Genomic DNA, 27,152 nt, shown 5'->3' with positions numbered 1-27,152 from the left:
CTGAACTGGCACCTTCTAAAATGTGTGTATATTTCAGTGACGAAGATAGAATGATTTGGGTCAGCTTCTTAAAAGTCATTGACTCATTTTTTTCCTCATTTTCATCATTCTCAATGAGGGCAAACTTTTTTGACGTGTCTATTTTTAAAAAATCTTTATTGCTTTTGTGATTATACAGTACGTGTAAAAATTCAAGTATTATAAAATGTGACTTTAAAAAGTAAATTTAAAAAAATTATGAAATAAATGCTCATTTCAAAAACTTCAAGTATTATAAAATGCATGATTTAGAAAATTAGTCCTTTGTGACCCAGTCACCCCACCCCACCCCCCAGGTTTCCTGCTCTTCACACGCAGTGACGGTCTCTGCATGACCGGCACGTACGTGTGATACACACCCGTGTCACACTGGGCATGGCCGAGCCACCTGCCTGCCTCGTGCACTTAACAGCCAGCTTCCCACTTCTCACATAAATGCCCGAAACTGTTACAGAGTAGAGTGTCAGGTTGAGTCATGAAATTAATGCTATCTATCTGACTGTTTTGGACCCATAGAAACACCAATTGCCTATGGGTCAGCAGAATGCCACAAGCAGCCCCACGGACATTTGCAGGGTTTCCCACTTTCTGCAGTTAGAAATAATACAGCAGTGAATATCCTTGTATTTTACCCCAAAAGGGTCACGACTCTTTCGAGCATTTAGAAGAGACCAGAGGACGGAGCACTGCGTTTGCCTGGGGCGTGGAGGCCCAGAGGAGCTGAGGGCTCACACAAGCTCCCTGAAGCCCGAGTGGCCAGGTGAGACGGGAGCCGCCTGGCTGGGGACACCGCACGCACACATGGGTGAAGCTGGAGGGAGGCCACTCCTGAGCCTGGGTGTCCCGGGAGCCACCAGCATCGTCCTCTGGCAGCTGGGCTTGCAGAGGTCAGGAGACAGCTTCAGAAATGTGCTCAAACCAGAATCTGTAGGAAGATTTTTTTCAAGTGTTTTCCGGGAATATTGGAGTGGCCAAAAAAACAAAAACAGGAGCACCTGTTGGAAGGATGCACGTGCTGTCCGGGCTGCATCACGGGCGCTGGCGAGCACGCCGCTTCCTCCGGGGCACCGCCGGGGCTCGGTAGATCCTGCTGGGGTCACAGAGGAGTTTGTGGGTGGTCTTCTTGTGGCAGGCGATGTGGACTAACTTGAGATTCTCAGAGGTGAAGAGCAGGCGGTAGAAGTACTTCCAGTCCACTTCTCTCCCCTCGGCGTCATGGATGGCCGCGGCCAGCGTGGGGACGACCGTGCGCTTCTTTTCTATCCTGCAAAGCAAGGTTAGAGACGCCGTCTCCGCTGTCCAATTTGTCACAATACCCCAGGCACCTGCCAGGCCTCCTTTTCTGTTAAAGCACAGAGATGGTTGAATGTGGTGTCTACTCGGCTGAGACATCCATGAAGGCTTGGCGGCTTCCAGGAGAGACAGGCGGAGATGGTTAAACTCGGCAGAGGACCTGCACTCAGGCCGTCCCAGACAGAGCAGGGCGGGCGCTGAAACGGGCTCACCCTGTGGCCATCGAACAAGCACTGGGGACATCCCTCCACAGGCTGGCGGGGGTGCAGCGCCCCACGCGGCCACGCCCGCCGGGCCAGCCAGCCTGGCAGAGCCTGATGCCGGCCACCCCGGCTTCTCACATTTTACAAGTAGATGGGGGACTTCCCTGGCGGTCCAGTGGTTAGGACTCGGCGCTCTCACTGCTGAGGGTGCGAGTTCAATCCCTGGTCGGGGAACTAAGATCCCACAAACTGTGCGGCACAGCCAAATTAAATAAGTAAATAAAAGTAGGTAGCGCGTACTTTTTTAAATACTGAAAAGTACACAGAGAAAAATGAGAGCCAACCATAGTCCCATCACACTCACTCACCAACAACTTGGCTTCCTTGGTTCACACTTTGGCTATGTGCAGACTTAGCAATTACCTGATACTGTACGAACGTTTTTAAAGAGAATCTTACAAATGAAGCTAAAGTCACCTCCAGCTGCAGCCTTCGCTCTCACTTCCCGCCTTCCCTTCCCAGAGACGATCTCTATTAAGGGTCTGACATGTGTCTTTCCAAAGTTCATCCTGTACTTTTATACGCATATGTGTGTCCACTTAAAACAATCATGATGTTATCTTTGTGTAAACTGCTTTCACTTATAAGCAACAGTTCAAAAGACCTAAGTAACCAGCCTAGAAGCTTGTAAACTTGACAAGATGGAATTGGAAACAGCACAGCTCGGGGGGCTGGTGGCAAATAGACCGGCATAGAATCCTGTCCCCCACGACACAGAAAAGGTAACAATAAATAAGTATCTGAGAGTAAAAGAAAGAAGGCAGCTCCCCTCTGCAGACACAGAAACCAATGCTGGACCACAGGACTGAGCTACACTCCACAGCTCAACAGGGTTCCGGTCCTGATGGAGGCCCCCGGGGCCCTCAAGAGCCAGGAGGGGTGGGCCGAGATTCCCACCCCAGCCATTAGGGGAGGAACAGGTGCTGCTGGGGGTCCAGGGCTTTGTGAGGGGAAGGAAAAGCCTCTGCATCAATTACCAACTGCTGCATAACCAGCCCCCCAAAACCTAGCGGTTCTGTGGGTTGGCCTGGCCCAGTCACGGGGCTGCACTCTGCTGGGGGGTTGGCCAGGGGCTGGCCCTTCTCCCCGCGGGGTCTTTCATCCTCCAGGAGGCCAAGTCAGGCTCCCCGGCGTGGTGAATGTGCGAACCCTTGCCAGGCACCCCCAGGTTCCTGTCTGCTTGATGCAGTGGAGGGACGAGGTAAGCACACCCGGCAGGTGCTGGTCACAGGGCACCACTAGTGTGACCGTCCTCCAGTCACGCGGAAAACCAGGACCATCAGCCCACCTCTCACATGTCCAACTTTACGCTGCACGTGGTAGGGAACCCGCGAGCAAGGAAAGCCCCCTGAAAGCCCCGGGCACCTGGTGGAAACATGCAGAACCGCTCGGTGGGGACACCCGGGCCGTCTGCAGACACCTCCCACCGAGGACGAACTCATGGCCCAGACACACGCAAAGCACAAGGAATGCACTGCAATGCACAGAAGGATGCAGCCAACGGTGGCGCCCCCAGAACCCCCAGGGATCTTAACACAGACCACTCCCTCTGCCGCCAACTGCAGAGCTCAGGGCCCCGAGAACACCCTCAGGGTCCACAGTTCGCTGAAAGGACTCGGAAGGCCCCGAGAGCCTCCACACTTACAGTTTACAGCCACGAAAGCATGCAAATTAAAACCATCCAAGGTTAGGGACACACAGGGCGGGGCGTCCAGGGCAGCTCCGGCCGTCCCCTCCCCAGGGAGTCATGGACAGTGCTCCCAGCAGTGGTGGTGACCACACACATGGAGAATCAGCAGACAGGCTCGCTCCCTGAGCCTCGGCACCCAGAGTCTTTGCTGGGGCTCTGCCATGTGGGCACAGCTGACCTCATCCCCAGCACCCCCAGAGGGCAAGCTGAAACCACGTGACCCAAACCCCCCACCTTGGTCACACTGTTAGGCTGTCCAGTGATCCCCGGCCCCAGGGAAACAGACACACTAGCAGGCAGGACACTCCGAGGGCTCAGAGGTGACCTCCCAGGGGTCAGGGGCAAAGGCCAGACCTCTCTTTGCACACAACCATAAAATAAGTGTATTTAAACTAAAAAATAAAAATGAAAGCAGACTGGCATGAAGAAGCGTGTTTTTTAAAAATAACCCAAAAGCACTTGTAGAAAGGAAATATGTACTCAATGCTGAACGCACAGACGGAATGCATCAGAGCTGAAGAGAGAATGCGTGAACTGAACGCACAGGAAGTGTGTCAGCTCGGGCCACCGCAACGAGATACCATAGACCGGGCGGCGTAAACAACAGAAATCAGTTTTCTCACCGTTCTGCAGGCTGGGATTCTGAGATCAGAGGGCCAGCGTGGTCGGGTTCTGGTGAGAAGTGTCTTCCTGGCTCGCAGACGGCTGCCCCCTCGCTACGTCCTCACATGGTGGAGAGCAAGCCCTCTCTTCTTAAGAGACCACTGTCCTATCAGATCAGTCCTATCAGATCCTCCCTTCCAACCTCATTTACGCTTAATCACCTCCTGAAGAGCCTATCCCCAGACACAGTCACCCTGGGGTTAGGGCTTCAGCACATGAATTTGGGGGACACAGTTCAGTCTGTGGCAGGAAGTCCCCGGGAAAGGGAATGTGTAAGAGCAGATGCAGCACAAGGAGGACGGAGGAGCTGGTCCAGGTACGTGAGGGGGAGTCAGAGGATCAACGCTGAAGAGCTTCCCAAAATTAAAGACAGACGCATCTTCAGAGCAGAGAATACAAGTCCCGGTCAGAATTTAAAATGGAGATCTGTACTAGATACGCATCATTTTCAAAGAGAAAGGGAAAGTCTAAAGCTGCCACAGAAAAGGCAGAGGAGACTGACGGCAGCCTTGTGAACAGACGCCAGAAGATGAGGTGTCATGTCTCCAAAGCACTGCGGGCCAAGTGGCCGCCGGCCTGGAGTCACGTCAGCTCAACAAGCGCTCAGGGCCTTTCTACGACCCCCGGACCCTCATCATCAGGGAGTGAGGCTGAGTGCCATGTGATCTGTGGGTGAGCGTAATTGAGGACCGACCCCGGGAACACGCCCACACTTTGTGCAGGGCTCACGGCGAGCAGAGGGGGTGACACCAAGGTGACTCCACGGGGCCTGGGGGCAAGGGGGACACAGTTCTGCTTCCGATGTGCTTCTCCCAGGGGCCCCACTAAGGGAACACAAGCAGACATCTATTTCCCAAACCACCGAAGGGTGGGGTGATGGGCAACGGAAAAGGAAAACTCGGTTAAACACACAGAAAGCACAAAGGAGGCCCAAAAGGGAAGGACCGGAACGGTGACTGGGAACCCAGAATAGAGGGCTGAAGAAGTCCAAACACATTTCCTATTCATTCCACCAACACTGGCCACAGTGGCCAGACGCTGTCCTGGCTGCAGAAAGACGCTGGGGATGTGCCAACACCACTGACCTGGCAGAGCGCGATGCTGATGGGGAGCACGGCCATCACCACACGGGCAGAGGACGGCAGCCGTCAGCTCTGATGGGACCATCTCGGACCCCATGGGAATAAGAGCAAGTGGGACACTCACCCAAACCCGGAGACATGTCAGAGTCGACAAGAAAGGGGCGGAAAGACGGCAGAGCAGCTTAAATCCAGCCACGCAGATCTGAGGCCGCTCGCACTCACGCCCCCGCCACTGAGGCTCAGAGGAGGCGTGAGTGACCACAGCTGCGAGCGGGCACCAGGAGAGGCAACTAGGAACCTGGCGGCAACTGAAAACAAATGCCCACTTCTAACCAGTTCACGGAGCAGGGATAACATCACGACGGAAATGACAGAATCCTTACCCCTGAAAAACAGTAAAATTACCGAACGCACAGGTGGCAGCTAAAGATGAAACTGATAGCCTGAAATGTACACGTCAGAAAACAGGAGAGATGCAAATTAACTGGTAAGCAAGAAGAAACCCGAAAAAGCAGAAAGAAGGGATGCAAAATAAAAGGCAAATGAATGAAGTTAAGGAAAAGGCCGAGGATGGTTTTGAAAAGAGGGAGGGAAGCGCTGATCCCAGACAGGAAGACTTCTCGCAACACCGGGTATTGGAGGAGGCGCCCTTAGCCCTCGGGGAACAGGACCCCTGCCCCGCCGCCCAGCCCACACGCCCGGAACTCAGGCGCGGAACATCCTCCCAGGACAGGCTGCACCCCCGTACGTGCACCCCTAAGCCTGCACATGCGCGGTGCAGCCCTTGTGGTGTGAGGGGGCCCGAGGGGTGAGAGAAGAGGGCAGGCTGTGGACTGCAGGCCACTGCGGCCACGTCCCGGAGCCCTGAGAAGTCCGCCGCCTGGGACCAGGAACCTGGCCTGGGCCGCGGTGACACAGTCCAAGGGGGAGGACAGCACGTGCTGTACTGACAGTTTGTTACTCTTTAGTGTTTAACTATTTAAACACGTGGCTTGTGGCTTCAGCCCCATCAGAGTCGGGGTGGGCCTGTGGCCACGTCTCAGGGAAACAATCAGACCAGTGTTTTCAAACCCCCGCTGCCTGCTGTCAAAACCACATTTGAAATTAAAAGCCAGTACGTGTATCTATGTGGACGTATGTGTATTTAGAAGAAGAGCGGCAGTGTAACTGGCACGTTTCAGGAGACATGACTCAGGGTCTGGCGTGCACACTGCTGCTTCATCCGTGTTCTCTTCTAGGCCGGCCTGTTTCCCTCCTTAGATGCTGGCGGTGTGGCCCCTAGTGGGCCGTGAAAACACAGGAGCAGACAGATGGCATGGAGCCCAGAGATCATCTTGGGGTGCTCCAGGCAGGTAAGAAACAGCACAGCCAACCAGTAGAGAAAAACTAGGGTATCTTCATGATACATGAAGGGAAGGATTTCACACAAAAAAGAAGAGCTACATCTCAGTACACTGGAATTTAAACCCGTGACGATCAAAGACATCCCAGAAGCGAAAGACAAGCCCAAACTGTAAAAACATACCTGTAACACAAAGAGCCACCAAAGAATCAGTAACCAGGACGTGTAAAGAATTCTTACAAATTAATTAGAAAACCAAAGCCCAGTAAAAACTGAGCAGAGGAAGCAAGAGCCACTTCACAGAACACAAGTGGCCAATAAACACACGGACGTTCAACCTTCCTAGTAATCAGGCAAATGAATTACAACAGGAGAATCTCTTTCTCGCCCATCAGACTGGGAGAACGCAAAAAGAGTACTGATACCAAGAGGTGGTGAAGCCTGGGGCGCGTGAACTCACAGCCAGTGAGGGTGTCGGTGGGACCACCCTGGAGAGCAACCCGGCAACACGCAGGACGGGAGACAGGGGACGTTAGCAGCCAGCACCCGACACAGGCAAAAATCCACGTGTAACTTTACAGGAGGCCCTCTGCGTGCAGGGTTCCTTCGTATCCGCGGCTCGGTATCCGCAGAGTCAACCGATGTGGATGGAGCAGTACTCTAGTATTTCCTACTGAAAACTCCACGTGTAAGTGCAGCCACGCAGTTCAAACCCCACGTTGTTCAGGGGTCAACAAGAAAAGCATCTCAGTGAAAATAATAAAATTTTCCAGTTCTGCCCTTGTTTTTAGAATGAGCTAACACACACATAAAATGATCCTGCCAGCCAAGACCTGCTAACCCTGGTTGAAGCAGGAAACGCCCTACACGTCACAACGCAGAGCTCCCACTCCCTGGGCGAGGCAAGGACCCCACACAGGGTGCCCGTGCCACACCGACCGGGCCCGCAGCTGCCGACCACTGCCTCCGCCCACAGGTGGGCGCTGGCGGTGGGAGGGGACGCGCAGGGTTGCACAGGTGCGGACGGGGATGTGAGCCCACCGCGCTGAGTGACACCCGCCACGCAGCCCAGGAGCGTCAGCACCGCACGATCCCGGCAACCCCTTCCACGCCACACGCCCACGACGTCTGTGGGTCCGTGACACGTGCGCTGGGCGCGTGGCGCACCAGGCAGCCCGCCAGCCGCGGAGGCCGGGCAGCGCCAGGTCGCAGGTGCACTCCGGGTCTGTGGTTGTGGCCTTCAGCCCCACGCACTCACACGTGGTCCAGGTTCCAGGTGCTAAAGAGGACGCGGCTCTCCCTGTTGCTGTAGGGGTTGATGGAGTGTCTGGAAGCACAGTCGTCCACGTCAAAGGGACCCTGGGCCGAAAGAGAGAAGGTAAAGGCCACGAAGCCAAGGAGCATCTCACTGCCGCTCCGCCCGCGACAGAGGCACCCCTTGGCGGGGCCAGGCCCCTATAAAGAGTCTGTTCAGGAGGTAAAGCATCCTGCCCTGGAACGGCACCCCATTCCCTCATGACCCCGGGGTGATGCTCTGCGGCTGCGAAGGGGACAAGTGAGCCTATTGGCCGTTTGGGGCGCCAGCTTTCCCCATGCTGCTCCCATCACACGACTGCTCCCCTCCTGTCTCCTCCACGGCTTCCCGGCATTTCCCTGAGACCCTGCACAGGCTGGGCCTCGGAGACGTGCGAAAACATCTCCTCCTCCCTGAAGCCCCCAGCCCCACTCCGGCCCCCGAGGGCCCTCACAGCCGCCCCGCAGGAAGCCTACCGCCCGACTCGCTTAGAGGCCTTTGACCCAGAGCCTGCCCAGGCCGGGGTGAAGGGTCTGGTCTCTGTCTCCGCCACACACACTGCCAGGCTCCAGGCGCACCCCCCCGGGAGGGAGAGGTCGGCTGTGTGTGAGGTGTGACGCGAAGCCAGCTGGGAAGGAACGGCGTTTGGATGTTCAGGGCCCGTCACGCGTGGGAGGGGCTGCCCGGTGGGGACAGAGGCATGGGGGCCTATGGGAGGGAGGCCGTGCCCACCCCTGCCCACTCTGGGCCCAGCGCCAGCGGCAGGAGTGGATTTTACTGGAAGTGCAACGTACAGCTTGCAAAGCGCGAGATGTGCCCTTAGCCGCCTCCACAGCTCGGAATGCTGCTTCCAGCTGATGCCACCCACCGCGGCGCCACGCTCAGCCAGAGCCCGAAATGCCACATCCGGCCACCACCCTGCAATCCTGATGCTCTCTCATCCAGGATTTCCCAGGGGAGCAAAACACGCATCAGCCACCCAAACGAATGCCATCCCTCCTCTCACACCAGGGTGGGGTCTCGGCTCACGAGCAGTTGTGTCCTGCCGCCCGCGCCCGCCAAAGCGGTTCTCAAGTGAGGGCCCTGAACCAGCATCACTGTGGCACGTGTCAGAAATGCAGGCTCTCAGGCCTCACCAGAGCTGCTGCAACAGAGGCCCCGGGAGGGGCCCAGGGGGCTCACGAGCCCTCCAGGGGGTTCTGACACCACTGACGTCTGGGAGCCACTGGCTGAGACCCTCCCTCACCCCGAGAGCTGCCCCAGCTCACCAGGCCCTGGCCGGGGTGGCCCCGGGCACGCGCTTGTAGCTCACCTGGCAGGAGAACCAGCCTTCGGGCGTGCAGAGCCGGCAGCCAGCCTTTGCCCCCCTGTCGAAGTAGCTGCTGTTGTAGCGGGCGGCCTGGAGCTTCTGACACATGGCACCCACGACCCGCAGGTACTCTTCCCGAGCCTCCGTCGCAACCAGGGACGCGCCAGACGTCACCTAGAAGAGGCAGGGGCACCGCTGGACGCGGGCCATGCGCCCGAAAGCCCACCGCCGCCGGGGTCCCGGTCCACCAACGCCACAGCCCTCAGAGTCCCGCCCCCTGGGGTCCCAGCGCGGCCCCGAGGTCGGGGATCCGGCCCCCGCCCCCTGGGGTCCCAGCACAGCCCGGAGGTCGGGGGTCTGGCCCCCGCCCCCTGGGGTCCCGGCATGGCCCCAAGGTCGGGGATCCGGCCCCCGCCCCCTGGGGTCCCAGCACAGCCCGGAGGTCGGGGGTCTGGCCCCCGCCCCCTGGGGTCCCGGCATGGCCCCGAGGTCGGGGATCCGGCCCCCGCCCCCTGGGGTCCCAGCACAGCCCGGAGGTCGGGGGTCTGGCCCCCGCCCCCTGGGGTCCCGGCATGGCCCCGAGGTCGGGGATCCGGCCCCCGCCCCCTGGGGTCCCGGCACGGCCCAGAGGTCTGGGGGTCTGAGCTCACACCGACTGTGCCTGTCTGACGCTGGGAAATTTCTCTGGGCCCGTGAGATGGAGCTTTGGTCACAATCAGATAAGAACTCAAGCTCCAGGCATCCTGGCCGCCCTGTCTCCCAAGCACTGCCCACTGCTTTGAAACCCGAGAGGAAGTGTGCAGGTGAGGAGTGAGCAGCGCACTGCCGCCCACTGGGGCGCAGGTGGAGAGTCGCACCCATGGGCACAGCTGGGCCCACACTGAGCGCGGGGCAGAAGCAAGGAGACCGCCTGGCCCAGTGGGAGTGACAGCAGGGCAGCAGATGGGTCATCACCGGACAGGGGGCTGCATCCAGCAGGGGCTGGGAATGATGCCCTGGAGATGCCCACCCGCCAGCGCGGGGAGCGTGTCCTCAGCAACAGAAGGAGCCTGAGGGTGGCCACTTTCAGGCAGAGATGGGGGCAGGGGGAGAGGGGGATCTGGACCAGGCCCCAGGACCTCAGACACCCCAGTCCTGAGGTTTCCTTCTGTGTAACGGGATCTCAACAGAGCACGTGTGGGCAGTTCTGCGGCACCAACGTGCAGCCAGGCGCAGGTGAGGGGTGCGGGGGGCGGGTGTCTGCAAAGGACGAACAAGACGCCCCACGGCTGACGTCCAGCCACGCAGCACAGGGGCAATGGCGCCCACGGGCCTCTGCGGGGAGCGCCCAGCCCACCCCCGGGCTCCAGCGCCAGTTCTCTGAGGAGCTGGCACAGAGGGCAGAGCCTGAGGGCCCTTGCCTGCCGCTGCCCCCAAACCCACCCCCTGCCGCCTGTCCTCCCATGAAGGGTGGAGGAGATCTGCCCAGAACCCAGCCTCAGGGGCCAGTCAAGCACCCAGGTTATCCTCCAGAGAGGGGGCAACGCACCCCCAAAGCACCACGGGCACCAGTCCCCTCCACGGCCTGCCCTGCTGAAGGTCGTCTGTCAGCTGGGTCACCTCCCTGCTGAAAAGGAGCGGGACAGAGTGCACTGGGCCCGAGGACCCATTTCTCCTCGGAGGTGAAGTGCGTCTCCATCGGAGACAGGCTCTCAACCTGTATCAGCCTGCTTCTCACACCTCCCGGAGGGGAGCCCAGAGTCAGAGCCTGGACCCACCACGACTCGGAGCCCCTGCTGCTGCTTCTTGGAGGTCAGACAGCTGCGCCTCGCACAGATGGGAAAGTCAACGGCAGCGCTGGGGACAGAAGAGCAGCTGCCCCTCCCCACCCACCGTGTGGGCGTCCATCCAAGCTAATGGTGGACGGAGACGGCTACTTGGGATGAGTTCACGTCGAAACTGAACCGCCCAACAGATGAAGGCGTTCAAAGGTGGGTTCACTACTCACAGCCCCTAGGGAGAGTTCACGCAGACTGCAGGGAGGCAAAGTCTGCAACCCCGGACCCAGCTTGAGCTCTGACAAGTGGAAGCCAGATGTCGGCCGTGCGGGGGGCTCTCCGGGCAAGCGGCCCATCCATTGCTGGCTCACGTCCACCTGCACCCAGACTGGCATCCACAGCAGCACCTGCCCCTGAACCTGCACCCATGCCAGCACCCACCCCAGCACTTACACCAGCACCTGCACCTGAACCTGCACCCACGCCAGCACCCATCCCAGCACTTATACCAGCACCTGCAACTGAACCTGCACCCACGCCAGCCTGTGCGCTCCTCCAACATCCATGCTGGCCCTGGAGCAGAGTCCCAACAGCAGAGCCCGCTTCCAAACCCGCCTGGCACACCCAGCATCAGTGTGGACCTACCTCTCTCAGGTAGCTCCGGATCCGGCTCTCACAGCTGTATCTCAGGTAGCCAGACTTGTTCCTAAACCGGGACTCCAAACCTGCCGGAAGGAGAGACAAGACGCCTGGAGCCCAGGGCCCGTGCTCTCCCAGGAGGGGCGGAAGGTGAGGGCCGTTTTGCTCAGCTCCATCTAGAGACGTTCTAATGGGGACCTGCACGCTATCCCTGGATTTTGTTCATTTGTGGTGAAGTCTGGTCCACCAGCACGGAGCATCTCAGAGGCCACCGAGGGGCTCCTGCCTGGTGGCACCTCCAAGCCCCTTTCCCAAGAGGGCTGCAGTCGCTCAGGGCTCCCTCCGCCTGGCTTGAGAGGCCAGTCAAAAAGGTGGGAGCAGCCCAGGTGAATGGATAAAGAAGATGTGGTCCACCCAGGTGATGGAATATCACGCAGCCTCAAAGAGGAAGGGAATCCTGACACCTGCCTCCACATGGATGAACCACGGACACATTAAATGCTGAGACGCCGATCCCACTCGTACGAGGCCCCTGGAGGAGTCAGAATCACAGGGGCAGGAAGAAGGCTGGGGGCCACGGCTGCAGAGGGTGGGGAGCGATGTTCAGTGTGGGCAGAGCTTCAGTTTGGGAAGATGAAAATGTCTGAGGACAGATGGTGGTGACGCTGCACAACAACGGGAAGATATTTAATGCCAGCGAACTATATGCCTGAAAACGGTAAAGACGGTGAATTTTACCTTATGCCTACTTGACCACAATTGAAAATTAAATAAAAATAAAACGGCCAGTCCCAGGGCTGCCTGGCCCCTGGCCCCGTGCTTGGGGAGCCCCTGGTATGGGAACTGACGCAGATCCCATGTCCCAGCAAGCTGGCCCGGAGGAAGCACTCCCCACCCGCTCCCTCCAGGCCCGAATCCGTGAGGCACCTTCGAACCACGGCGCGTCCTCGGCCCTGGTCTCAGCTGCGATGTTCTCGCTGACGGTGCCCAGCAGGTCGGCCAGGAGCTTCTGACGCAGCGGGGCCCGCTCGTCCGACAGCAGCTGTCGGGCGGCCTGGATAAGCTCTGCGTGCGGCTCCTGGAACACGCTCAGGAAGCGGCTGATGTCACTCACGTCTGCCACCAAAGGGAACAGAGAGGCCACCAGGCTTTGGAGCACTGCCTCGGGGAGACCACCTCCTCCCCCAGGACCAGCCAGACCCCTGCCCCGACAGTCACCAGCCCAGGGTTCCGGGCCTTAGGCCTGGCTGCCCGCGCCCGGCTGGTGTGAGGACAGACAGGGAGGACACGGGACGCAGTTTGGAAAACGAAAGCCACCCAAGCGAGTTGCCGCCCTTCCCCTCAGCCTTCCTTCCTCCAAGTGAAATCACCTCGTCTTGGGACCTCCCTCGAGACCTCTCACACTCCAGGTTTGTCCCTTCACTGTCCTGCTGGCTCCCGGGGCCTTTCCGCTCACACCCGAAAGCCGCAAGCCCTCCGAGCAGGCACTTGGGACCGAGGGCTTCACAGCGTCCTACAAACAGAAGTCCAGACGCACGCGAGGAAAAGGCCGCACGGTCCTGAGGGTCGTTCCAGGGATATGGGGCCACTCAGGGTCCAAACATCAATCAGTGTGATCCACCCTCAACAGGCTAACCAAGAAAAGTCACATGATCATAGCAACTGGCGCAGAAAGACAGAGAAAACCTTCAAGACCTAAAGCTTCGTGAAAAGGTCTCAGACTGAACACCAAAGCCATACGCGGAGAAGGATAAAAAGGGACAAGTTGGATTTCATCAAAATTAAAAATTTTACTCCATGAAAGACGCGGTTAAGAGAACGAAAAGACAAGCCGCAGGGACTTCCCTGGTGGCGCAGTGGTTAAGAATCCGCCTGCCAATGCAGGGGACACGGGTTCGAGCCCTGGTCCGGGAAGATCCCACACGCTGCGGAGCAACTAAGCCCGTGTGCCACAACTACTGAGCCTGTGCTCTATAGCCCGCAAGCCCCAACTACTGGGCCTGCGCTCTATAGCCCGCGCGCCACAACTACTGAGCCTGAGCTCTAGAGCCCGCATGCCACAACTACTGAGCCTGCGCTCTAGAGCCTGCACGCCACAACTACTGAGCCTGCGCTCTAGAGCCCATGCACCACAACTACTGAGCCCAAGTGCCGCAACTACTGAAGCCTGTGCCCCTAGAGCCCATGCTCCGCAACAAGAGAAGCCCCCGCAAGGAGAAGCCCGCACACCGCAACAAAGAGTAGCCCCCGCTCGTCACAACTAGAGAGAGCCCGCGCACAGCAACGAAGACCCAACGCAGCCAAAAAAGATTAATAAAATAAATAAATTTATTTAAAAAAAACCACATATACTCTTTGGCTCAGCAATTCTACTCCTAGGAATCCTTCTCACAGAAATAAAAGCATAATGGTCATAAGAACATATTTATAAAAAAAAAAAGACAAGCTGCAGACTGGGAGAAAAGATCAGTGTCAACAACACATCTGACAAAGACTCATCCAGAATATATTAGGAAAAAACTCACAAAACTCAACCATAAAAAACACCCCATTAGACAATGGACAAAAGACACTTCACAGGAAGGTTTACAGATGGTAAATCAGCCCAGGAGAAGATGGTCAACACCATCCGTCGGGAGGGAAATGCAAGTCCAGACACCATCGCACACCCACCAGAACGGCTAAAGTGAAAAGAGCGACAATGCCAAGAGCTGGAGAGGCCGTTCCCGTCCCTGCTGTGGAGGTAAGATGGGACCGCAGCTCTGGAAAGCGGCGTGCAGTTCCTTTTCTTTTCTTTTTTAACAACTTTATTGAGACTTAATTCTCTAGAAGTACAAGGAGGACAGCTGCTTGCCACTAGGAGCGCACAGCAGACATGTCACCTTCACTGCTGACAGCAGCGTCCCAACCGAGGGGCGAGGCCACACCTGCACTGCTCTCAGGCTTCTCTCTCCGCCCTTTCGGCAGAGGAGGTAGGACAACCTCGGTTCTCAGAGCTCCACTTCCTTCCCCAGGCACCAGAAACATCTCCTGAAATGGAAGCCCCTTTGCACAAGGGCCAGACGACCCTCCCAGGGAAAGGGCACACACCTGGCCACCGGCCTATGGCTCCAGAGTATCACTTGTCATCCAGCACAGACCCCCCCAAAGAACCAACTCCAAGAGCACCTGCTCCAATAAGGCAGCCCCGACAGGAGCCTAAGGACGGTGTGTCCGCAAACCCGACAGAGACCAGACACTGAGCACAGCATCAGCCACCAGCCCATCCCTGAGACAGTTGATAAAAGAAATGTTTACATATTGAGATGCAGGGACGTTGTTCTGGCTTCCACATGAGTTAATGTGCATTTGATGCTAACTAAAACAGCCTTTTTGTGGCTGATCAAACATACACTGCACATCTGCTTTAATTATTAAAGAAAAGGGCACACTGACCAGAAGTAAAGAACATCCATGTTAAAGATAAAAATTAATGCCCCTCTTCCTGGGACACCAGTGCTGGTTACTCCTTCGATCGTAAAGCTCCCTCCCAGGTGCCAAGCCCATGCTGACTCACTGTGTACGTGCTGGTCTGGTTTTTTTTGAAACCTCGGAGAAATGCATCCCTGCCTTGTTTAAGGGTCTTTGTTCTGACAAGACATAAAACTGTGCTGAAAACCCTGCTTCTCTGGAGCAGTTTCTCAGAGTAACCTGGGAAGAGGGCTTCTGGGCTATAGGCCTCAGTCCGGCTCAGATAAAACTGTTCTGTTCTTATTACTGATTGGTTATTGATTATTTTCCGCAACAAAGTCCAGCAGAACAGGACAGCCTCTCTCTCTGGCTCTGCCTTACCCGCAAAACTGGGCAGGCTCCCACCCGCAGAGCCCTCCCTTCTGCCCTTAGGGGTTACTAGGACACTTCAAATGAATGTAGATAAAACTAAAGGAATTTCTTAAAAAGACACATAGACCAACCAGCTGGACCACTGGCCTCCTGGCCAAGAGGATGGACAACACTGCCATCTGATTCTGCCTCCGGGGCTTCCTCCTTCAGAGCCCAGAGTAAGGGGGACCCCTCCCTCCCGGGGCTGGCACCCCCAGGCAGGCCCTCTGCACCTCCAAAGCCGCACCAGCTTCCCCACAGATCTCCAAGGTCCCCGCCACTTACAACCCTGCCAGGTCTGCCCCGCAGTGAGAAGCACGAGCTCCGAGTCATCGGGGACACTCCAGAAGTAATCTCCAGTCACCTCCGTGCCATCCTCGTAGAGACACAGGGTGGAGCCAGGAACGGGGAGCTGGGAAGAAGAGGGGGAGGGGAGAGCAGGGTGGGATGCTTACTTCCTGGATCTCGGGCGGCCCAGTCTTGGGGTGGCGACCTGAGGTCTTCCCATCTGCAGCCCTCACAGAGAACAAGAAGGAACTACTACGCTGTAAAGAATCCCACTCGAGATGCAGTCTGCACGGACAGAGCACGTCCAAACAAGGGCACCTACTGTAGGTCGTTCTAAGACCTGGAAAGTCATAGAAATACATACACGGTGATAACCGCTTTGCAGGATTCACCACTCGGACCCTTCAAACCGAGCTCCTCCAGGGCACTTTAAAATCCAAGCCTGTGGGCTTCCCTGGTGGCGCAGTGGTTGTGAGTCCGCCTGCCCATGCGGGGGACACGGGTTCGTGCCCCGGTCCAGGAGGATCCCACATGCCGCGGAGTAGCTGGGCCCGTGGGCCATGGCCGCTGGGCCTGCGCGTCCGCGTCCGGAGCCTGTGCTCAGGCTGCGGCGGTGAGAGGCCCGCGTACAGAAAAAAAAAAAAAAAAAAAAAAAAAATCCAAGCCTGTTTCCAAAAATGACCCTTGACTGCTTGCACTAAGCCCGTAAACACATCCCCATCAATGAGGCTCATTGCCTGACAGGTGTCAGGACACATCGCCTAGCGCTCGAGTTTCTCCCTGGGCACCAATGAGTTAAGGAGAACATCTTTACTGAGCAGGACCCACCGCCTCTGGCCACGGAAGTGTGATCAGCACACAGGACTCTTAACTTGCTGAGGTTTAGTCCTCTGTTGCTCGACACCAATCAGTTTTACGAATTTTTTTTTACATCTTTATTGGAGTATAATTGCTTTACAATGGTGTGTTAGTTTCTGCTTTATAACAAAGTGAATCAGTTATACATATACATATGTTCCCATAGCTCTTCCCTCCTGCGTCTCCCTCCCTCCCACCCTCACTATCCCACCCCTCTAGGTGGTCACAAAGCACCGAGCTGATCTCCCTGTGCTATGCAGCTGCTTCCCACTAGCTACCTATTTTAGGTTTGGTAGTGTATATATGTCCATGCCACTCTCTCGCTTTGTCACAGCTTACCCTTCCCCCTCCCCATATCCATTTTTAATAGCAACTCCTCCCCTCTCCCCGACCCCACACATGCACACACAACCCCAGCACTGATCTAAGCCCAGTCGAGAAAATTAATTCAATAAGGGTAAGAACAATGGCTGAAATACCTAGAATATTCGTGCCAAAGGGCTTTTAGAGGCCTCTGAGCCCAACCCTTCATTCTACACCAGGGGAAGCCAGGCAGGGAACGGCCTGTGCCCTGGAGCACTTGAGCCTACGAGCACTGGAACCAGGTCCCTGGGTCTCAGGCCAGAGATGTCGTGATGCTCACGGTCAGAAGGGGGAAGTTTCCCAGGCCTCTCTACAAAGTCCCCCTGCTCTGACGGGGCCGAGGAGCCAGAGGAGGAGGTTGGGGGCTACTCCGCAGCACAGGAAATGGGCATTCCCTGGGGCCCAGATGTCTCCCACACTCCCTGGTTTTGAGGCACAAAAGCAGCACCTCCTATTCTCCCTAAATTTCTCCCAAGCGGGTGGGCTCCTAAGCGCTGGGGCAGAGGCTTCACTCAGGCCATCTGCTGAGATGCAGCACCAGGCACCAGGACCCAGAAGCCGGGAAGGACCCCAATTCCCCCGCCCCCCGCCTGCAGCCCCCGCACCCGCAGAGGCTGGGCTAAGAGGCTTCCGGCGTAGCTAGACCGGGGTTTAAACACCGGCCTTTCCTCAGTGTCTATGGCACGTTGCTTAGTCGCTCGGTGCCTCAGTTTCCTCATCTTTGAAATGGGGGTGTTAGCGCCCGATTCACAGGGCGACAGGTGGACTCCACGAGAGCCCACGTAAGGAGCCAGGATGGAGCCCGAGGTCGGGCACGTGGCCGTCGGCAGTGGTCAGGCTCAGGCTTTCCGCCCTGGGGATATGGACAGTGACCCCTCCCAGCGACTGTCATTACTCGGGGACGCACTGCGGCTCGGTGCAGCCTGAGATCGGCCAGTGTTGACAGTGCAGGACGACGGGCCAACATCTTCCCAGCTCAAACAGAGTGCTCTGGGCAGGCTCGCTCAGTCAGACTCGCCCCACCCCACCCCCACCGCCACGCGGCCCGGGGCGCCCGCAAGCAGAGGCCCCCAGCCCATCGGCCCCCAGCTCCTCGGCCCGGGGAGCACCTGCAAGCGGAGGGCCCCCGCCTCCCGGACCCCGGGGCACCTGCAAGTGGAGGCAGCCCTTCCGCAGCACTTCCTCGCAGTTCCTGCCCGCCACCCCAAATTTCTTCTGGTTGTGCAGGGCCCGCAGCTTGAACCTCTTGAGCTTCTGGAGCACCGCAGACATCCTCAGAGGCTCCGGCCCCGCGGGCGGCGCCTACGCGGCGGGCCGCGCCGTGCGTCCGCGCCTGGGGGTTTCCACGAAGGGGAATCAAGGCCCCGCGCCGCCCCCGCCCTCGAAACTACACTACCCAGAAGGCCCGGGAAGCGGCGGCATGACCCCGCCTTGTGCGCAGGCGCCGTTCCCTGAAAACTACATTACCCAGAAGGCCCAGGAAGAGACGGTGCGACTCCGCCTTGTGCGCAGGCGCGGCGGGGCGGGGTCGCGCACGCGCGGAGGTCCGGGCGGGCCGGCCTGGTTGTCATGAGAGCGGTGGCCGCGGCCCGGGCAACAGGCGCTGGCGGCCGGGGCTGTTCCTCGGCTGCCACCAGCGCTGCGGCTTGGGGGTGCCGGCCGGCCCGGGTCGGCGGAGGAGGCGCCTCCTGAGCTCCGCCGAGGCGCGGCGCTGCCGAGGGCCGGCGGAGAGCCCGGGTCGTGCGGACGTCCTGACAGGTACACGAGCGGGCCGGGGGCGTCGGGGCCTCCGTGGGCGTCGGGGCCTCCGTGGGCGGCAGGGCCTCCGTGGGCGCGGCCAGCGCGCTGCGTCACCGCCCCGGGCGGCCGGCGGCGCCAGCGCTTGGTCCCCGCGTTTGGCGGCGGTGCGGGCTCAGCGACCCCGACTCGGTGCTGAGCTGGCTCTTCAGCCTCGTCTGTTTCGGGGATTCTCAGGGGCACTTTCGAGTCTTGAGGTTGCTTGACCAAAAAACCATTTCAGTGTGTAACATTTAGGTTTTCCTAAGAAGGAAACGATACAAGTCTGTCTCCTAGTCTTGTAGCAAGATGTTCGGAAGTTGGTAAAGTGTTTCGGTTTAACGTAGAGATTGAGCACCCCGATGCGTGGTGAAAAGCAGACTTCGTAGGAGGAACCGCCGAGTTACCTTCTCCCCACGGTCCCGGCTCGTCCTGCGGCGCGGGGGAGAGTGATCACTGCTGGGGAAGATGCAACCGGCGCTCGTTTTGCGGCGAGGACCGCTGTGCACCGGGGCCCCGCACTCGACAGAGCTTTGGTTCTCCCCAGAATGTTAATGTGATTTTTATAGAGCCCAATACTAGTGTCCTTAGTGACACCGCAAGTATCTTAGGGAAGACTTGAAGGTTTACGCAAAGGGGACCCTAGGGAACAAGGCGGAAGGACGTGGCGATAAAGGAATCCTGTTCGAATTCCCAAACCGACGTAACAGCGTTGCCTCTGCGGTTCCCAGGCACTTCTTCTGTCTGGTTCCTAAATGCCAGGACTGTGTTCTGGATTTATTGAGGCAGCACAGTATAGTGGACACGTCCTTTATTCGGATTTAAAGGGCCCCATTTCTAACTCTTAGGGCCATAACCGAGGGTGTTGGTCAAGACCAGGCTCTGGAACCTGACCAGCTTTAGAACAAACCCGGCCTGTGTGGCTTCATAGCCGGATGACCCTGGGCCAGGCCTCTCTGTGCCTCAGTTTCCTCGTCTCTACAGCTGGGGTGTCAGAGTTGTGATGAAGGTATAAACATGTATGCATCTGCACACAAAAGTATGGTGTAAGGGAGTAGGTCAGTACACAGGTCAGCAAGATGAATAAACAGTATTTCAGATCTCTGGACTTTCAGGATATGTGATCATACTCAGTTGAAAATATTTCATAGGTACCTACTGTTTTCAAGGTGGGATAGAAAGCAACAGGCCCTGCTCTTAGAGGTGATGGAAGGACACAGGGATCTAACTCTGAGCTTTAGTAAGTTTGGAGGGACTTTAGAATCCATGACAGAAAGCGGGGGTTAGAACAGCAGGTTGGGCTTGAGGAGGGTTCTTCCGGTGGGGGCAGTACTCCACGTGGGGAAACCTGGCCGTTGTTTTCTAGAGAACACAGTGGGATCCAGAAGAGGTGACGTATTCAGTCACTGTTCCAAAGGTGGGACCAGTGAGACTTGGCTCTGAGGGAGAGGGGACGGGGGAGGGGGAGGTATGGAGGCCAAGGGGAGAGTCAGTCCAGGCTGCGAGCCGGGCACGTGGGAGGAGCCAAAGGCTGGGCGAGGCCAGTCCATGTCTGGCATGGGAGCTGGCACACAGGCCAGGCTGTGCAGTTGCCGTGGGTTAAATCACACTTGTCCATTTTTTGCGCCTGCATTTTATTACTTTCTGGGTTAGTTTGGTTTTCTCTCCTGTGATATCCTGCAGTGAGCTTTGTATAAACAATAACTGGGATCTTTAATAGTGGTTTCTCTTTCTATTTTAAATACTTTTGTTCGTATATTCCAAGAAACATTAGCGAGTGCCAGCCAAGAATTAATTTATTGACGTGGTCCTCTGCGGGTTCTCAGTAAAAGTCAAAGGAAGATCTAGATCATGTATCAAGCATGTTAAAACAAACACATTCCATGTGGGATATGCTTGTGTGTCACGTCCTCCTGAAAATCTCCATTAACAGTATGTCCTACCCCAGAGACCTTTCTGGAGAAGTCTTTATCCTCTGTGTTAGTGAGGACGCTTGGTCGCATACTTCACTCAAATTGGCCGACTGAAGAGCATCGACAGGCTTAGTCACTGGAGAGTAACCGGAAGTCCATGAGTTGCTCGGGCTTTAAGTCCTGAGGCTCACAGGGTGTCTCTGCCTCTCTCAGCACTGCTTCCCCGTGTCAGCTCCACTCCCTGCCTGGATCTCCCCTCTGGTGGCCTCCAGCAGCCCCCCCCCCACCCCCGCAGACACTATGCAATGGCCACAGCCGCCGCAGGGTCCTGGGATTGAGTGGCTTTGGTCCAGTTTGGGTCCTGTTCTCATGTCCCCATCCCTGAGCCCGTTCCTGAGGAGGGATGTGGAACTCATGGACCACCCAAGCCTGGGAAATGTGCCACCTCAGGCGGGGATCTGTGGGGGGCAGGATGGGCGTCAGCCCCACAGTTCCGGGTGTGGGGAGGACAGAACCACGGAGGGAAATTGGGATTGAGGTGCTGTTTTCAAAGGAGTGGGCAAAACTGGGCGTCGCTGCAGCCGCCCTCAGAACGGTGCTGGGCGACTATGGGCCAGGCCGGCTTTGCTGAGACAGCCGCCCTCAGAACGGTGCTGGGCGACTCTGGGCCAGGCCAGCTTTGCTGAAACAGCCGCCCTCAGAACGGTGCTGGGCGACTATGGGCCAAGCCAGCTGTGCTGAGACACCGAGACGAGGAGATCCTGCAGCTGGTGTTTACGCATCTGCCCAGAGGCAGCCCCTCCGCCAGGCCCGGGGAGAACACCTGTGTGCTTGAGGTTCCGCCGTGGTTCTGCTCTCCCTGCTGATCAGCATTTTCAGTTAGCAATGATTATGCTGTTGATTAAACGGCCCCCTTTCCCCTTATTTTTGTATAACTCATTAGCACACTGGTTTATTAGTTCCTTAATAATTTGAAAATCTTTATATTCATATCTTAGCAAAAGACCTTGTTTTTACCATAACAAAGTAACACGAACTGGATGACTTAAAACCACAAAAATTTATCCCGGAGGCTAGAAGTCCAAAATCAAGGTGCACTTGTGCAGGGCCACGCTTCCTCTGAAGGCTCCTTCCCGGCCCCTTCCAGCTTCTGCTGCCTCCAGACAGTACTCGGCGTTCCTTGGCTTGTAGATGCAGTGCTCCAGCTGCTCGGCCATTGTCACTTGGCTTCTCCCTGTCTGTGTGTGTGTCTCTGTCTCTTTTCTGATAAGGACACAAGTCATGTTGGAGCAGGGCCCATCCTATTCCAATATGACCTCATCTTAACTTGCTTACGTCCCCACTGTTTCCAAACGGGTTCACGTCACTGGCACCAGGAGTTAGGACTCAGCATAGCTTTGGGGGGACACAGTTCAACCCACAACGCTGGTCAAACTTTTTGGCATATATTTGGGAAAAGTCAAGAGGCATCTTAAAAATTGTGTAATAAGAACTAGACTCTTTCAAAGTGATGGGACAGTCCTGACTAGGTTGGGAATTACTTTGTGTATTAACAAGGCAGGAAATAACACTTTCAACGTTACGATGTACTACTAAGTCCCTTAAAGCAGTCTTTCCTGCTCTCATACACAGCCCCAGCGTGCAGAATGCCCCACAAGATCGGATTCGTAGTTGTCAGCTCATCTGGACACGAAGACGGCTTCAGCGCCCGGGAGCTAATGATCCATGCACCGACTGTCAGCGGGTGGAGGTCACCGAGGTGGGTCAGACGGTGGGGGGGGTGGGGGGCAAGGGCGCTGGGTCCTCAAGGGCGCATGGGCTCTCTCCGTCTCAACTGCTAGTCTTACTACGACTCAGACGGCAGAACCGCATGAGGGTCGGGTTGTGCTGCAGACTCACCCATCTAGTTACGCGCTGGACTTTTTTCCTTCTGTTTTTAAAGAAAATTTGTTGAACCTTTTTCCCTATAACATTAACCCACATTCACTTAAGAAGCATGCAAATACGGAAGAGAGGAAGGAGAACTGCCCCGCCCCCAGTTCCCTGATTGAGGGCCAGTCCCGCATTCTCTGTGCTTGGTGGTAAAGATTTTACATCTCACTGCTTTCATGTAACACAGGACTTCAGCCAAGTCCCTTTCAGACTCATCTGGAATGTTTGTACACCTTTAAAAGTCTTCATTACTTGAGTGATGTAATACCAGTGAGTATTTTTCTGAAACATTTAAGTCTTTTCCTGAGAAGCCTTCATTCTTCCCCAAAGGTGGGGCAGAGTTAGTTGTTGAGCTGCCCCAGGGCCTGATCTGGCTTCCCCGACTTAGTGTCGGCCGCCTGAGGCCACTCACCTCCTGGTCCCCTCACCTCCTCGGGGAATCTCACTCCTCATGACTTGTTTTCCGACAGTGCGTAGAAGGCTTACTGTTTGCTCCTATTCATGAACATGTGAATCTGTATGACATTTACGTTCAGTCATATACTGCGACTTACATTTATTCAGATGATATATTGCTAAAAAGTTGAATGTAAATCCCATTTAAAATTCAAATATATTTTCCTTTTGGCGTTTCTGAGGGAACCCGACAAACAAGACTCCACTCTCGGTGAACTGAGAAATGAAACAAAAGAGTAGAGCAGATGGGGACAAATAGCCTCTTTAATGCTGATGAAGCTGATACTGAACAAGGGCTTTATCTGGGCGCAAGTAGCATCCCAGGACTGGGCAGCCCGGCAGCCCCACCAGGCCCACGGGGGCTGGAGGAACATCTCCACCAGGCAGCCTCAGTCACATCCACGCTCCCCCCAGACTCACGAATCAGTCCAGTCCTGCTTCTCCCCAAGCCCAGGGGCCCGGAGTGAGCTGCGGCCACGGTTTTATGCAAATACACTTGCATTCCCCACACACACACACTTGCATTTCCCTTCAGCAGAGGTCCTTCCTACTAAATGCACTTATTCAGCATTTATGCATGAATTAAAGGTACTTAAATACACAGACAGGGCCGCTTTTTTGTAATATTTATAAAAGTAATACTGATATGGTTCTTTCACATCTTGACATGGTATTTCTTCTAAGGCATGACCTATACTTGTTTTAGTAGTAAACTTTCAGACTGCTTCAAAGGAAAGGGTATATGTGCCTTGATCTCCATTCAGACTCATGGGTTTGGCTCGGGGGTCTCCTGACTTCAACAGTGTTCTCTGAGGTCAAGCACATCATAGGAAGGCAAAGGAAAGTAACCTCAAACCAAGTCTCCCAAAGAGAGGACAGGGTGCTCTGTTAGCCCAGGTCAAAGAGTGATTGCTCAGGCACTGATAGATATAACTCCAGTGGGAGGTGGTCCTGGGGGTCTTTACAAGGGTGCAAGGGAAGTTTTTCCAGTGCCTTCTATGACCTAGGAATTCATAGAGCCTGAAATCTTCAGGGCATGAGACACACTTCTCCAAGAGAACACAAAGTTTACACCAATGATCAGAGCCTCTGGGCATGAATTTTTTATTGTCAAATAATATTCATTTGGAAAGAAATCTAGGGAATTCCCTGGTTGTCTAGTGGTTAGTACTCAGTGCTCTCACTGCTCCAGGCCCGAGTTCGATCTCTGGTCAGGGAACTAAGATCTTGCAAAACGCACAGCATGGCCAAAAAAAGAAAGAAATTTAGAGCTGTCAGTTTATCTTGAAGAGATACATACCTTTTTAGGTAATAATCAACTTTAAAAATAAAATAGCCAGTTCTTTTACCTACAAAATGAGTTTATTCCAGAATGGCAGAGGAATTGCAATTCGGGACATGCAAGCTATGGTGAAACCATAGGCAAGTCTGGGGAACAAAGGAGAAAGAGAAACCTTACTTTACCTTGCTTTATAGAGAAAAGGAGGAAGTTGGGAGGGGCTGCTTTGAGTGAAAGTCCATTGGAGGAAAGCAAGGGTTCAGGGTGGTGACAGTGTCTCATTGGCTGGGCTGTTGCTGAACAAGTAGAAAATCTTCCTTCTCCTGCTGGGGCAGTAATGTCAGCTTCTTCTTGCCCAGGAATGAAGGAAGATACGTGCCTGAGTGCTCCCCCTTCAGGGCTCCCCCTCTCCATTTTAATTGAGGTTTCGTTTTCTTAATTGTCGTATTTCCCCCTTTTGAACAAGAACTTTCTCCAAAAGTATCACTGATCAAGAGTCAGGTTGTCCGCATTTAGTGGTTTTTGTCCTTCAGTGTCAGGAAGGACCTTTCCTATTTGTCACATCCAAAGTCGGAGGGAAATTACATGGCAGTAGGAAACCGTTTAAGGCCATGTTTGAGTAACAGGGAAGGTTAGAAGGGAAGACTCTCAAGCACTCCCATCTAAAGTGTACATCTTGTCAAGGTTGTGCACGTTGGAGATCTCAAAGCATTGAGCCAACATCACTCTGTTACGTACATCATTTCTACAAAGGTTTAACATGTAACAGGTACAAAGGTTAAAAATAATTATGCAAAACAAAGTTTAAAGTAACATGACAGTTCCAAATTTTATGATAGTTCTGACCCATGACCCTAGGTCTGAAGGTAGCCAGCTGAACAAATCCAAGGACCGTGGAATATCAGGTGAAAATCTTTTGCAACCAGTGCACTTGCTCCCTGGTTTTGTGTAATTGGATTTCTGCTTCTCCCGAGACATTTATCCATGTGCAATAGATGGTATTTGCTATTGTTCCAACACCTCCTTGCTCAGCAAATAGGTAATTGGGGGCTATGCACTTATCTAAAACTACTTTAGCTAATAAGTGAACGATGTTGGGCTGCTACTCCTTCGGCTGTGGAATTGGCCAGCTCTTCTAATGTTAGGAAGAGATTTCTAATCATGTGTTCATTGGCACCTACTCTGATGGGGGGAGAAAGGCGGCTCTCCCTACAGAGGCAAACCTGGGGTCATATACGCCTGCTGGAAGTTCCCATGTAAGGCAGCTAAGGAGGTTTAACACAATAGACCAATGGGAGGTTTCTGATCTGTTATGAAGAGAAAGTAGAACAGTGAATACAGCAAAAGCACACTGTTCTTTTACCCTCCAGCTGTCAAGATGATGAGCTGCCCAAGCTGGGGGCCATTACCAAGGCTTCCACGTATAGAAGAGTAACCGGGAGGAACACGTAGGAGCCCCTCGTCAGTAGTAGCATTTATGGACTCATTTGTCGGTATCAGGGACTTGGCGGCCTTCGACCAAGACTCACGTATGATGTTATCACATACTAAAAGTCTTCCCAAGTATATGGGCATGACAGCCAGCTTACAGACGGTCTGACTCACACTGACCGCTCCCGTGTCTTCCGCGTGTACATTCAGGAGGCTTAACTGAAGCCAGGGGACGAGGGCGTGCGGCTTTGGTAGCCTCACCTTATACCTGCGTAGCAGTTGAGGTGCAGAGTGGCATTTGGGATTCCAGAGAAGTTACTTACAGTGTGAGCAGGGGTCACTGCTGTCATGGACAGATCAAGGTTTCTGGTGACAAATCCAACCATCAGAGAGGTTTCCCTCTCTTGCAGTAGATCAGGAAATGTGCATAAAAGCAATGTCTGTCCAAGGTAGAGAGGGAGAAAATAAGGTAAGACGCAATAGTGAGAAAAGGGTATATGGGCCTGGTCCATCTTGGGAAAGCTGTCTCATCGGATGCTGTCTGCTTCCATTCCTGGAAATCTTTACTTTCAAGTTGCCAGTTGGTGTGCAGGTCCACTCAGGGCTTGGTGTTCTCTTTAGAGGTGACATGAATCCAGGAGTCCATTCCTTGGAGCTTAGCAGCACAAGGGTTGGTTAGCAGTACCTGATAGGGGCCTTTCCAGTGAGGTCGAAGGGAATCCTCCTTGCGGTGTCCCTTCCAGTAGGTGAGATCTCCGCGTTGCGTGGTGTGATACTTAAGGTCTTCATCTCCTGGGAGCATGCTATGAAAACATTACTAAAGTGTGATTACTTTCAATGGAAACAGTAAGGCCCTTACAGTATTGAAGTATATCTCCGTTTATCAGCTGTGGATCAAAGGAGGCGGGAACCAGGTGCATTGGTCTTCCTGTGACTGTCTCAGAGGGTGAGCGTTTGTGAGTTCCCAAACGGGTGGATCTGAGATTTAGAAGGGCCAACAGTGATGCTTTTGGCCAAGGTATTTGGAGGGTCTCTACAAATTTTGCCAGTTGGGTCTTAATGATGTCATTAATGCGTTAGACTAGCCCTGAGGATTGAGGATGGTAAGACAGTAAAAGTGTAAAACCAGCCACAGACCTGTCAAAAGTGTTCAGCCGCTGAAGTTCAGGGGCAGGGGGCGTTCCCCAGGTAGAGATGATCTTTTCTAACAGGATATTAGCCACAGAAGAGGCAGTAGCCTGTCTACAAGGGAAAGCTTCAGTCCAGTGAGAAAACATGCAACTCATGACTAAGACATATTTATATCCCTGAGATGGGAGCAGCTGAATAAAATCCCTCTGCCAGGTCTCGAGTGGCCCATTAGCAACTTACTGCAGTGCAGACAGGTTTTCCTGGGTTGTGTTTTGGACAGATGGGACAAGCACGGTGGGCGCTTCTCACAGCTTTCTTCATGTTTCTTCACCAATATTGGTTCATGAACTCTGTCATTTTGCCAGTAGACCAGTGGCTTAAGGTATGTTCAGTGGTCAGTAGTGGGAACTTTAGAATTTCTGGTAGGACCAGATTGTTGTTTGGCCCAAACCAAGAGTCTGTCTTTTTATCAAGCCAACAGTTATTCAATTTC

General features: G+C 55.1%; 2 protein-coding genes across 3 annotated transcripts in view; one reads left to right on the top strand and one right to left on the bottom strand.

The window, feature by feature from the left end:
* Positions 1-488: 488 nt before the first annotated feature.
* DFFB (DNA fragmentation factor subunit beta) lies at positions 489-18,082 on the bottom strand. Its single transcript, XM_060013315.1, has 7 exons — positions 17,891-18,082; positions 15,518-15,644; positions 12,299-12,487; positions 11,378-11,457; positions 8,979-9,149; positions 7,631-7,731; positions 489-1,303 (listed from the first exon to the last, which is right to left on the bottom strand). The coding sequence occupies exons 1-7, from the start codon at positions 18,011-18,013 to the stop codon at positions 1,069-1,071; spliced, it is 1,026 nt and encodes a 341-aa protein (XP_059869298.1). The 5' UTR covers positions 18,014-18,082; the 3' UTR covers positions 489-1,068.
* A 212-nt stretch (positions 18,083-18,294) lies between these two features.
* CEP104 (centrosomal protein 104) overlaps positions 18,295-27,152 on the top strand; it is a 57,814-nt gene continuing 48,956 nt past the window's right edge. For both annotated transcript variants that reach the window (XM_060013299.1, XM_060013304.1), the window contains exons 1-2: positions 18,295-18,499; positions 22,063-22,189. In XM_060013299.1, coding sequence (XP_059869282.1) covers positions 22,077-22,189 — 113 coding nt within the window. In that variant the 5' untranslated portion in view covers positions 18,295-18,499; positions 22,063-22,076. The remainder of the gene's footprint in view (positions 18,500-22,062; positions 22,190-27,152) is intronic.

The sequence above is a fragment of the Delphinus delphis genome, chromosome 1, assembly GCF_949987515.2.
Source record: "Delphinus delphis chromosome 1, mDelDel1.2, whole genome shotgun sequence".
Taxonomy (NCBI): domain Eukaryota; kingdom Metazoa; phylum Chordata; class Mammalia; order Artiodactyla; family Delphinidae; genus Delphinus; species Delphinus delphis.
This window is presented reverse-complemented; position numbering and strand designations above follow the sequence as displayed.